This window comes from Pinus tabuliformis, chromosome 6 (assembly GCF_031772625.1).
Source record: "Pinus tabuliformis cultivar Carrire ecotype Pingquan chromosome 6, CPIR1, whole genome shotgun sequence".
In the NCBI taxonomy this organism is placed as follows: domain Eukaryota; kingdom Viridiplantae; phylum Streptophyta; class Pinopsida; order Pinales; family Pinaceae; genus Pinus; species Pinus tabuliformis.
The window spans coordinates 2,019,922,776-2,019,935,962 of record NC_142292.1 but is presented as its reverse complement, the minus strand read 5'-3'; the positions used below and the strand labels follow the sequence as shown (position 1 = coordinate 2,019,935,962).

General features: G+C 39.4%; 1 protein-coding gene across 3 annotated transcripts; it reads left to right on the top strand.

The window, feature by feature from the left end:
• Positions 1-457: 457 nt before the first annotated feature.
• LOC149267360 (rhamnogalacturonan I rhamnosyltransferase 1-like) lies at positions 458-12,707 on the top strand. 3 transcript variants are annotated; one of them, XM_089432338.1, is made up of 8 exons: positions 465-1,109; positions 9,853-9,920; positions 10,110-10,198; positions 10,352-10,517; positions 10,597-10,886; positions 10,987-11,191; positions 11,285-11,442; positions 11,876-12,707. In XM_089432338.1, the coding sequence occupies exons 1-8, from the start codon at positions 848-850 to the stop codon at positions 12,123-12,125; spliced, it is 1,488 nt and encodes a 495-aa protein (XP_089288464.1). In that variant the 5' UTR covers positions 465-847; the 3' UTR covers positions 12,126-12,707. The 3 variants fall into 3 exon arrangements, with proteins under 3 accessions (XP_089288457.1, XP_089288464.1, XP_089288468.1); XM_089432331.1 differs by having other exon boundaries at positions 458-1,109; positions 10,110-10,517; XM_089432342.1 differs by lacking the exon at positions 465-1,109 and having other exon boundaries at positions 9,853-9,928.
• Positions 12,708-13,187: the final 480 nt, after the last annotated feature.

Below are 13,187 nucleotides of genomic sequence, written 5' to 3'. Positions count from 1 at the left end.
CAGATTAGCTCTCATGGAAATAGTCATAGATAAAGTAATTGAATCTAAAAATAATATCTAATAAAAATATTTAAAATATATATACATATTTCCTTTTATTCAATCACCAACCAATAAAAACATTTCGCTTTAGAATTGAATTTTAATTTCAATATTTATTTTTATTGCATATTAGTGTGTGCAAATTTGCAAATGTGTAGTTGTGAAGCACTTTCATCACCGGCATCATCATTGATGATCAGCGGCGTCGAGCAGCGGCGTCCAAAGAATCTCCTCGCAATCAAATCCCGAAGACCAACAACAGACATCAGAGAGAGCATCCGCCACGTGTATGTCCAGGCTGGCCGTGACAGTGACCCTCGTGATCACAACCGTCTGACGATCACATGACGACTCTCCCCTAAACCGTCAGCGGTTACTAGATCTTGACGGACGGAATGCAATGGAATGAAAAGCCCCGCCGGCGGCCATACCGTCGCCGGGAAACGAGGTTCGGAGATGCCGAAACTTGAAAACACGCGCACATATCTTATTGTAAGCAGGCAATTCAGTTCAATCCCGCGATTGGATCCTCGCAGAGTTCCGCTATCTCGGTTCCCAGCAGCCAGGACTGCCCAAAGGCAAGGCCATAAGCATCTCTGTTCTTCCTGCTTTTGATCGGCCCAAAACGATGTGGATTCGGCTATATTTGGAGCAAAAATTCTGGATTCCCGGGATTCATTCGATTATAACAGCAAAAATAGAACATAACAGAAGAGTTTTCACACAGTAAAATGCGAGCCAGGACAAGGCTCCAGGGAACGGTCATATAGAGTTTGATTATAATAAGAGTAATAAGTCCCTGGTGATGACTCCACGGTGCCGGGGTGGGAAGGTGTGGATTATTCGTGCCAGCACCAGCATTGTGCTGTGGACTTGCATGGTGCAGTTGGTGGCGTTGGGTCATGTCTGGGGCCCTCGGGTGCTTAAGAGCTTGCCTGCTTGCTTCACTGCCGCCTCCTTTTTCTCCGATTCTGGCTATAGGTCTCCTCCCCCTTTAGCAGACGGAGGAGGATTGGATCCTGCAACCTCTAAAAATAAAGCCAAAATCGTCGTCCTCCCTCCCAGGAGTAAGTGGTACTAATAGAAGTAATTCTAACTTGGACTCTTGTCATTATGTACTTTTTTCTGCTATTCTTATAGATGTGCATGTATTTGAAGTTCTTTAGGATTTGGGTTTCTTGAATTACTAATGAACATGCTCAGAAGTGTTCTTTATCTGTGGAAACTTATGCTGGTTTCTGAATGTGCATGAAGAAGTCAATCTGTCTAGCCATTCACTTCTTTAGCCATGCATAAAACATGTTGTGACACATGCTGATAATTCTGTTTGTATTGTTTCCATGTTAGAGTTTATCTGTAATTTCAGTAACCAGAATAGGGCATCCTTTTCAATCTTATATGCATAATGTACGGGATGGGTTCACCTTCCTCATCCCCGAGCCCTGTTTCACGTCGTTACCGTTTAACTTTCTATTTCCCTTTATCCATTTCTCCTGTTCCCGTCCTCATTATCTTGTTACATTACTATTCAATTTTATGTGCATAATGGACATGGGGAGTGAGTCAGGTTTCTTATCCCCCATTACCCTTTAGATCCCTTTCTCATTTCCTGATACTCGTGTTCTCGTTCTTGTTCCCATTCTCATCTGCACACTACATGAGTACATTACTAATCGAATTTATAGGCATAATATATGCCGGGAGGGGGATAAGTTCACCTTCCCCAAAACCCCTATAGCACCGTTTCTTGTTCTATTCCATTTAATTTTCCATTTCCCTTTATCTATTTCTTCTGTTCCCATTCTCATTCTAGTTCTCATTCCCTGTGACACTACATCTCTACATTACTAATCAATTTTCTATGTATAATGCACATGGGGAGTGGGTTTGGGGTTCTCATACCCAAAACCCTCCAGCTACCTCATCGCATTAGTTCCGTTCCCTTCTCCTTCTTGTTCGGATTTTCATCTCAACGCCACATTAGTACATTACTAATCAATGCTATATGTACGCTGTATGCTGGGGTGAGTCTGTTTCTTATCCACGGAAACTCTTTAGCCCTGTTTCTTGTTTCATTCCTGATTCACATTTCCACTAGTCATTTCATGGTCCATTCCCTCGCTCGATCTTGCTTCTTTTGCATTCCAGTGTTGAACTTCATTTGTAGATTACTAATCCACTTTATATGCATAATATAAGCTAGGAGGGAGGAGGGGAGGGGCTGGTGATGTGCTCACTTTTCTTATCCCCTGGAACCCTCTAACTTGGTTTCTTTTTTGTTTCTCATAGTCCATTTTTCGTACCAGTCCCACATTGTTGTTCCCGTTTCCATATTGATATTACCATATACAATTACTAATCGATTTTATATGCATAATAACTGCCAGGAGGGGTGGTGGGTTCATGCTTCATATCCTTCAAATTCTCCAGCACATTTTTTGTTTTGTTAACGTTTCACGTTCCATTTTCCATCTCTGGCAACAAAAATTTCACCAAAAATATTTATTAATTCTTGTTTCAACTGCCTTTGGCATTGGTTTCTCACTGTGGGAAATACTGAGTGCACGATTTGAGCTACACATTGTTTTGTTTGAATTGATGAATAGGCAGAGTCCTTGTGTAGAAAATCCACGAAATTCTGATCTTCTAATATGAGCAATCTGAAATAAAATTTCTTTTCACATAAACACAAAAAATTTCTACTAGATGCAGTGGAATAAGAACAGAAATAAAAGCACAGTCACACCATAATAACATTGTTTTTTCTGGGGAAGCCAAATGGGAAAACCCTCTGCTTGAAGAGATTTTTTTGGATAGAAAATTCAAAAAACTAAGTGATCCCTTACAAAATAAAACTGTTTCAATCTGAAAGACACACTTGTCTTTCCTGCTTGTTCCAATCTTGAAACCCTCGCAAGACTACTGATCTTTGCTTCTCTCTACCAACCTGTGTATAAGCTTCTCTTACACACTCTTTGTCTCACAAGCTCCACACACAAACTCATGCTTGTTATTGCTTGGTCTCACCAACTCATGCTCACCAAAACAATCATTAAACTTGAGCCTTCGTTCTGCTGAAGAATGTAACTAGTGTCAGTCTTCATAATGGTATTTGAATATATTTATCAAAAGAAAGAAAAAAAAATTTTATTATTAAATAAATTGACTTATTAAAAAGCATGGGTTTCATCATGCAATTGTAACAACTGAGAAGCATTTGAAATACTGAATCAATTGTGTTCAATATGATGCATTTACCTCCCGAGTCTCTGGCTGCTACTGGCCTTTGCACTGTCTCTAAAGAATCTGCGCTGTGCCATTTTTCACCGCTGCCAACTCTGCACTGTGCCATTTTTCACCGCTGCCAACTCTGCACTACGCTCTCCAACATCTGACTACAACTAGTCTGCAACTATCACTCCGAACTAATCTCTTGATACTGATCCATCTTGCTATTGAATACTGTGGGCCCCCGTAGCCAAGCAATGATCCATGAGGTGGACTTGTTAGTGGACCCTGCGCAAGTTTGTAGCTCTTTGGGGCTACAACTCCAAGTCACCCCACCTCACTTCTGGAGGTATGGTTGCAACCTACCAAAATCGCGAAGTCGTCCTCCAACCTAGAAGACAGCTTGCCGATCTCTATTGACGTTGTCGGCTAGTCCTCTCCTGTTTGTCCTTCTTCCTAAGAGGACACTACGTGTTGTAGTGACCGAGCTCACCACATCTGAAACACTTGACCTTTGGAAAATCATTCTTCTTTCTCTACGCCCCCTACCCTTGACTAGGACCCTTAGATGCTAGGGCCACATTCTCCTCGTCCTTCACACTCTTCAATCCGATGTTGTTGTTGCCGCTGATGGAGCTCTTTAGCAAAACTCGCCTCAACTCCTCTTGCTGCAAATCGGCCCACATCCCGCCCCATCTTGGCAAAGTGTCTCTGCCCAATATACTTTTGACGAATACTTGCCAATCTCAGAGACACTGTTTAGTGCTAATCACACTAGCTTTGATGGTTGTGGCGCCGCCCCAATAGCTGTAATCTAATCTTGGACCTCCTAAATTCTGGTGAGGAAGGGATTTATACCTTCTCTCTTCTGCATCCTTATGCATCTCAGTTTTTCTTCCAGGAACATCTTCCCCTGCTTGGAAGTACCTTGATATAGCGTGGAGAAAGCATCCCACATCTCTTTGGCTGTACCCTTGTCTACCACTTGTGAGAATATATGATCTCGGACTCCATCCAAGATCAACTGCTTCGCCCTCGCCATCTCCTTTATGTATTATTTCTGTTGATCAACATCCTGGGGAACTGCCACCACATTATCTATGTAGGCTTTCAGGTCATATTCATTAGAAGGAAGGATATCCTAGCCTTCCAGATGATATAGTTGGAGGCTCCATCCAGATTCCAACCTATCCTGATCTCTAAGCCCTAAAGTGGTCATCTCTGATCAACTTGAAAACTCCCTCTTTCCCTTTGCTCGGCTGCTGCTCTACTACTCACACTCCCTTTTGGAATGTGCAGATTTGTTAATTGCTACTGCCAATTTGTGTTCGAAAATTGAACTTTTGAGACTCGAAGTTCCTTGAGAGAAATTTCCCCTCTGTTGTGTGTGTTTTTCTCTTCCACCCGACGTTGGTTCTGCTGCTGCAAAACCCTCTGCATCCAACCATAAATCTGCTCAGCGAAAATCTGAGTTGATGTTGCTCCTTTGACTACTAGAATCACTATTCCGGGCAATTCAACTTTTTAGCAACCTTGCAACTGAAAATTGAACTTTTTCCACAACAATTCGGCCTGCCTGTCAAGGAACTACTCAACCTCTAAGAATTTCGGCTTCTTGCTCCCTCTGAGCGTCGAAATTCTTTCCTCCGCTTCTGAGCTTTCTCGCTGATCACTTACGCTCTAATACCATGTGAAAATTTCAAATCTGAAATCCTATTGTAGCAATTGGAATTAATTCTTCTAATTTTTAATTAATTTAACAATTTTATTTGCTACGAAAAATACCAAATTAACCACACTGCAACCTTCACAAATAAACTATGGAAAAATAATAGCGCTAGAAACTGAAAAAAACTAGCACACACACATAAAAATGACACTGTTATTTTTGACAAATGTCCCCAGAAAAACCCAACTTGGGAAAACCGGTGCAGCAGCTGAGGGTTTTATTATTGAGCAACAGTGAAATCTGAGTACAATTTGGATGAAGAAACTGACAATCCACTACAGGAGAAACTAACCTCAAAAAAATTAGTGAGATAAATTTTTTCTCACCCAACACTGATCCAACTCCGAAACTGGTTCTAAATGGGCTCCACGAAACCCCTGTGTCAACCACCGCGTCAAGCCTGCATAGATACTAGAATGCTTTGCTTGGAACCACAACTGATCAAGCCATTTGCCCAATTTAGCCTCTGAGAATGACTCACCAATACCTTCCGGAAATCTTCCCGATCTCCAACAACTGAATCGACCCTTTGTTTGGCCAAATCGAACTTTGCCTCTGAAGCTCTTGCGCTACTTTTGTGTAGCCTCACTGAGGAAACTCGACCCTCCTGTCGCTAACTCTTCGAATTTGGAAAATCTCTTCTAGGCTCACTGTCCCTGCCCCTTACTGTGTTTGCTTCCTCTTGAAGCTCAAATCCTCTTATAGTTGACTGTTGCTACTCTGGAAAATCGAATTCTCCAAGTGTCCTTGGTGTATCTGGTGTATTCTCCAAGTTCCCATCGACTTCCTCTTATAATCCTCTGTTGGAGCACCAACGACCAAGATTAAAACTTAATCAAGGGCTAGGATCATCTTGGAGTTGATTCATGTGAGTTTTTAGAGAATTCTCACCTTGACTTAATTAATTATTATTTATGAACAATATTCCCTAAGTTTAAACTTATGAAATATTTAAAAATTGGTTAATAATCCAATTAAGCCATCTCTAAGTGGAATTTTCAAAAACGATTTCTGGGTTTTGGAGATCTCATGTATTCTAACCTCTTTACCAAATTTCATGGCTAGAACACATCCAATGCTACAAAAACTAACAGAAAACCCTCTGCTTGATGATCTTTTTTTGATAGAAAACACTAAGCAATTTATCTCTTACAAAATAAAACTCTTTCAATCTGAAAGACACACTAGTCTTTCCTGCTTGTTTCAAGCTTGAAACCCTTGCAACATTGTTGATCTCTGCTACCCTCTACCAACCTGTGCATAAGCTTCTCTTGCACACTCTTCCTCTCACAAGCTCCATGCACAAACTTGTGCTTCCTATTGCTTGGTTTCACCAACCCGTGCTCACCAAAACAATTATTAAACTTGTACCTTCGTTCCTCCTTTTAAAGGCAGTTTGAATGGTTAAAATTAGTGAGTTTTCTAATTAAGGAATGATTTTGCAATTGATTGAGTTAGCGTGAGCTAACTGCTCATGCAAATCGTCCTATCTCTTTGAGATTCAACTACAAGTTATTTTCCTCAATTAAATCACACTAGAAAATCAAGAACTCAACTTTCAATTTCAAAACATTAGTTAACTGCATCCTAACTCATCCTAATTTTTAGGGATTGATTCCTAAATAATAGGAACTCATCCCAATTTATAGGGAATATCCTATTTTTTATGAACTCGAGTCATGCACAAGAAGGAACTCGTTCTGGCTCCTATGATTAAGGCACAAATCAAGGAACCCTTTTCTCACTAATATTTTCAACACCTTGATCTAGTTGGTTCTTTAACAGAGAAATGTATGCATCGTCTGCATTGTTTCTTTCTTTTAATTCAAAGCGTCAAGGCACTGCACTGCATAAAGCATACTTGCTTCCACATAGGTGTCAACCAAAGGGTAGTTCCACTCAAATTGCCAGGACTTGCGCCTGGCCTCATCCCTTTCAAACCCATGCCATTTGGGTGAGGCAGACCAACGGGAGTGGAAACCCAACGGACAACTAAACACAATGTCAATCTCATTAAATGGAAAGCAGACTTGGTATGGTTATCTACAAACTCAGATTGCATGGTATTAGATGAAAAGAAAAATCACTTGATATGTCCATCTACAAACTAATTTTGGATACAGTCTAATGGACAACGAAAATAGAGTACAATAACATTGCAGCTAAATAATACTAGCTGCCCTTCTGTCTGGTTCTCTGGAGCAAAGTGGTGTGTTGTGATCGAAGGCAGAGTGAGATGCTTGTAGCACTGAATAAGAAAGCAAGTCTATCTCCATCATCAATATGCCAAGGGACACACTATATAAACCTGCATTGGCTGGTGGGTGTTCGCAAGCATCAAATCCTACCAGTACAAACCCGATAGTGATCTCTGGTTTAGGGAGCTTTGGAACCAGGCCCATAGGGATGACTAGCTTGGAAGTTTGCTGGAACAATTTTTGCCCATGGGGAAACAACTTAAGCAATTAAATTATGGTTACCTGAGTTAGAAGGTAAGGTTATAACTTACCTGAGTGTACAAACACCCTGTTGGCATCTATCTATAATCATAGTTTAGTTCTTATTAGACATTCAACCTTACCAGAATTTCTTCTAGCTATTACCTTCATGCCTTGAGTCCTCGCCTTAAGAGCAAGGAATCAGAAGCAAAGGCATGTCTAGTGAATGGAGTGAAGTTGCAACAAGGTAGTTGTAGTAGAAGGTGCAATTGAATCACTACCTTTCAAGGGGAGCCAATGCTTGTGCGGTATTTTGGTTTTGCTGAGCCTGTACCTCAAAGGAAGTTAAAACCGATGGAAGTTTTCTTTCCCTTCATATAGGTGCTTTTTTGTCAACCACACACTCGATTAAGTTTGAAATTCGATTGTCAAGAAAATCCCTCTATAGATGAGAAGTGAAAATCCATTCTTATTTTTGCTAGCTTGTTTAGTTTCAAATTGATCTCATCCACTTTACTTTGTCGATTATCAAGATTCATAATCTTGCATTGCTTTAATGGCACCAAGAGTAACATAGATTATATTTTTAGGCTTTCACTGTTAACTGCCCTTGTAGAAGGTATGCTATCACAATAGACAAATAGCAACTCCATTATGTCTATGGAAGTCCTAACTCTTACCTACTTCTAGATGACCAGGGTTAGAGATAATGCCTCGACAAGTTTAACTTTTAACATGCACTTATAGTGTTCCAATGATAGCAACAAGCTCTGAAAACGATGAAACTGATTAGTACAACATCCTCCCCATAAGTAAACCACAATTAGTAAATTATGAATAAATGACTTGAATGGTGCTCATGTTATGTGACTGAGCTTTTTGAAATTGAAAACAAATCAGTGTTTTATGCCAAACTAAATGAACAATGCTACTTAGAGTAATGACTAACTTCTCTATTTATTTCTAGTGCAAAGAACTATCGAGCTTTTAGATAAGCTAGTGTTCCATGGGGATGTGTCCCTTAGGGTCAAGTGTATGCACCTCTTGCACCCCATGCACCTAGGATGAGGGGATGTATGGGGAAACGTTTTCCCACGCCCCCTTTTTGGGGAGTCACAAGGAGATGCAGGGGGAATGTTTCTCCAATGTGCAGGTTGTGACTCCCCAAAAGAGGGACACCTAGGCATACCCCCTCAGAAAGGGCTAGGCATGCCCTCTTAACTTCGCTTGAAAACAATAATTTACGAGTGGGGAAGCTTGATATTCAACCCTATGTCCCTACTAATGCCATGCTATGTAATTCATGGTAATGTTAAATTCTTAAAGTAAAAGGATGAAAATGAAACCTTATTACGTAAATTTTTTACATTACCATGAAATGACTCAGGATGTTTGAGAGTGGTTCCAACCTCATCAGACTTGATATGGAGAAAGTAGAATTTTAGATCCCACTCAAAATCCACCAGACTTAACAGTTTTCAGTATTTCAGGATTGGGGGGATTACAATGTTTCCATTGGATACTATCATGTATGAGGGTCTAGAACTAGCATTTAATCAAGAGCACCAAGCCTAGAAGCACCCTCTTTTGATGGGGGATGCATCCTCTTCAATTTTGTATAATAACCCTTGAAATTTAAAAAATAAAACAAAAAAGCATAATTTATATTGAAACTCAATCTAATTTGTAATCCATAACTCACTCATTCGACTCACCAAGCTTACCTCTACTTGGCTTACCCCACAATGCTATCTGACTTACTAGTCAACTGTTGTCTCTCCTCACCTGTGACACTCCAATGCTCATTCTGCATTTTCAGTTTTAACTTTTGAGTCTGGACTCTAGATATCAATTTACTATTCCAGTTCTTAGACTTCAATATCTATTATAGTCTATTTTGCTTAGTACTAATCAGATTATAGAATGATGAATAGTGAAAGATAAATATGGATCAATGTATTTATGCTTTTTCATTATTGAAAATGAATTTGAATTATATATATATTAAAAAAATTATATACCCTGACGTCTCCCCGTCCCCCCTAAATTTCCCTACAATTTGAGGGTACTCCCACACCTGCGTCCCTCTGTCCCAGAGTCTTGGTGGAACATAGAGATACGCTTATTGCATTTTCATGGTTTTCCAGATTAAGTAATAGTTGCTGACCTAGACTGTGAGTAAACATGATTTTTTTAGGCATCATCTTGTTTGTACCTTTAAATTCAAATGAAATCGAATGTTTTCAGAGTAATTACTCCATTATTTCTTGTAAGGACAAATTTCTCTGGCCATCAGTTTGCAAAGAAAACAGTTCTCTTCTCCCAGTTAATTTTAGTTTTTCCCTCCTTTTCATTTCTATTTTAGAAAATCTTGTATATTAAACTGAAATTCTTGAATATGAAAATTGCTGACAGGACTATATAAAAGCAATGGATACCTAATGGTCTCTTGCAATGGAGGCCTGAATCAGATGCGAGCTGCGGTATGCAAGTTGGTTTCTCTCTACCTTTTAGAATTAGGCACAATTCTCCTTTAGCCATGACCTTGATTATGGTTCTTCAAACTCTGTAATTATTTGCTTCATGTTGTCACTGTGTTTGCTGCATTTTCTTTTGTGGCTGTTTTGTGATATATTGTCATTTGATCAAGGTCAGTGTTTTTTTCATGTTAGATATGTGACATGGTTACAATTGCAAGATTTCTCAATGTGACTCTGGTTGTCCCAGAGCTGGACAAGGCTTCATTTTGGGCAGATCCGAGGTTTTTAACTTGCTCCTATCTATTAAGAGATTTTCAGTATGTTTTATTGATGCCTTTCAGTATTGGGTATTACATGGCATTAATTACTTGTGGGGGTGGTCCATCCTTCATGTTTCCTTTTGCAGAAATTAATCTTTATTTTTATGTGAACAGTGAATTTGAAGACATATTTGATGTGGATCACTTTATCACATCTCTCAGAGGCGAGGTTCGGATAGTCAAGAAGCTTCCTTTAAAGCTGAAGGCAAAGGCAGAAGATGGGGCAATCTTCACCATGCCTCCTGTGAGCTGGTCAAACATGTCCTATTACCTGCATCAGGTTGGGTATTGAAGACTATCATTTCATACTTTGGGCTTTGCACAGAAGGACGCTAACAAAGTTTCCTACCATGATACAGATCCTTCCCCTTATAAGAAAGCACAAAGTTCTGCATTTGAATAAGACAGATGCACGTCTGGCAAATAATGGTCTGCCACTTGAGCTTCAAAAGCTACGATGCCATGTTAATTACAACACTCTGCTTTTCACTTCAAAAATTGATGCATTGGGTCAAAAAATTTTGAAAATATTGCAACAGAATGGTCCTTTCGTGGCTCTTCATCTTCGTTATGAAATGGATATGTTGGCTTTTTCTGGTTGCACTCTTGGTTGTACTGATGAAGAAGCCGAGGAACTCACCAGACTGAGGTATATTACATGTTTAGAAATCATAATATTATCCTGGTCAAATCAAAATCTTTATTGTTAATAATGTTGATCCTGTTATCTTGCATTATTTCTTTCGTAGGCATGCCTACCCATGGTGGAAGGAGAAGGTCATAATTTCTGAAATGAAGAGGAAGGATGGACTGTGTCCCCTAACACCAGAGGAGACTGCATTAGTTCTGAAAGCTTTTGATTTTGATAGAAATATTCAGATATATATTGCTGCTGGAGAAATCTATGGGGGAGAAAGAAGGATGGCTGCCCTCTATTCAGCTTATCCAAATATTGTAAGTTGACCGATTCACTCACTTCAACTCATTTTCCTTTGAAGTTGGCTTTTCTTATGTCATGTACTCATGCTGATCAACGAAAATCTGCAGGTGAGGAAGGAGACTCTTCTTAGTCCTATGGATATAATGCCATTCCAAAATCATTCATCTCAAATGGCTGCACTGGATTACATGGTGTCTTTGGCCAGCGATGTGTTTATTCCTACATATGATGGCAACATGGCAAAAGTTATGGAAGGGCATCGCAGGTAATCTTATATTGTTTTGCATATATCTGACAAAGAGAATATAGTGGTTACCTGGTAGTACGTGTTATAGTGGTGACAAATTTAGTTCTCTTAGAACAGACATTTGTTCTCATAGTACAACCATCAACATGAAACCATTTCCTGATATGCCAATAAATGGGCGTGTTGGGCAGCACTACCTTTGGGAGCTCAGCTTACCATGGTTTCCTTGTGTTCTTGCATTTCATCGTAGCAACGAATAAATGTTTACAGAATATAGAGCCTTTTTTTCACTTTTGGTAATTTCATATATATATATATAGCCAAATGTTTGAATAAAATCTGCTTGAATTGTATGTATGATGATGATTGAACTGGTTGACACTGAATGATTATGTATTTTCAAATTTAGCAACATTGTGTGATATGTTCATTGTTACATTACGTGTGGCAGGTTCCTTGGATTTCGACAAACAATTTTGCTGGATCGGATACGTCTGGTTGAACTTATAGACCAATATAATAATGGTTTACTGTGCTGGGAAGAATTTTCCCTTGCTGTTAAAATTGCACATGCAGATCGTATTGGAGGACCAGCACCTAGATTGGCAATACCTGATAAACCTAAGGATGAGGAGTACTTTTATGCCAATCCTCAAGAGTGCTTGCAGCAGAGATTTGATGGAAAACTTAGTTCCTTTTAGTTCTTTATTATCACCACTAGAAGTATAATTTTTGGATCAGTGTGCCAAAATTGAGCACCATAATATAGGTGCTAAGTTATTTTCATGATCAAAAGAAATAGCTCTAACGGAGTATACCGACATCCAAGCATGGCATAGCCGTTATCATTCATTGAAACACTGAGAGATATGAGATTGCTTGTATAACTGTTGATGAGTCCTGCCTTGTGGAACCCAACTATCTAGAGAATCAGCCATATGACAGTTTCAAGCATCTTGGTCTATTTCAGTGCGGATACTAAAAATAACTGCAATCATCCAAAACTTTATGTAACATGACTAGTCTCATCTTGTATGGTTCTGTTCTGGTGGCAAACCAAATAATATTCATACGAAATTTGTCTGAGATGTAATCACATCTTCATACCACATCTATCTTCTGTAGGATAAACACGAAGTGGCATGATGGAATGTACAGAGATATTTATTCATTGTTGGATCACGCCCCTAGAAATGCATTTTTCTATATGGCCAAGGCCCAAGATGGAGTTGTACTAGCAGAAAAATTGAGGAAATTAATCAGTTGTTATGTTTTATCTGATATATGATGACTGCCAGATCTTTTGTTCTAACTATACTATTTCTCTTTTTTATGGGCATCTTATATTTCATTACTGAACAAAAGAAAGTACATATACAAATTAAATCATTAGACTGGGGCTTGGCTGTGCAACTTCCCCTGTCTATTGTCATAACAAAATCTATATATACTTTGCTGCTGGAGAAATCTAAGGGGTACAAAGAAGGATGGCCACCCTATATTCGGCTTATACAAATATTGTAAGTTGACAGATTTAATTAGACATACTTTGACTAATTTCAAGATAAGGGCCGGATGAGGGTCAGTCCAGATCAGAGCTGGCCCAAACTAGCTGGCCAGCTGGTTCGGCAACCTAAGTTTGAATGGTTACTGAACCATCTGGTTTCAGAAGGAACCAGCCAACCGTTTTGGTTCAGAAATCGATTCTGGATGGAATCTGCCAACCAGTCTGGTTCAGAGACCTGTTGGGGTTGAAATCTGCA

Excerpts from the sequence above, each read along its gene's own strand:
- LOC149267360 (XM_089432331.1), top strand. The coding sequence starts at position 848 with ATGACTCCACGGTGCCGGGGTGGGAAGGTGTGGATTATTCGTGCCAGC. Across the intron at positions 1,110-9,852 it reads CGTCGTCCTCCCTCCCAGGA|GACTATATAAAAGCAATGGA; the intron begins GTAAGTGGTACT and ends AATTGCTGACAG. Across the intron at positions 10,887-10,986 it reads GAGGAACTCACCAGACTGAG|GCATGCCTACCCATGGTGGA; the intron begins GTATATTACATG and ends TTTCTTTCGTAG.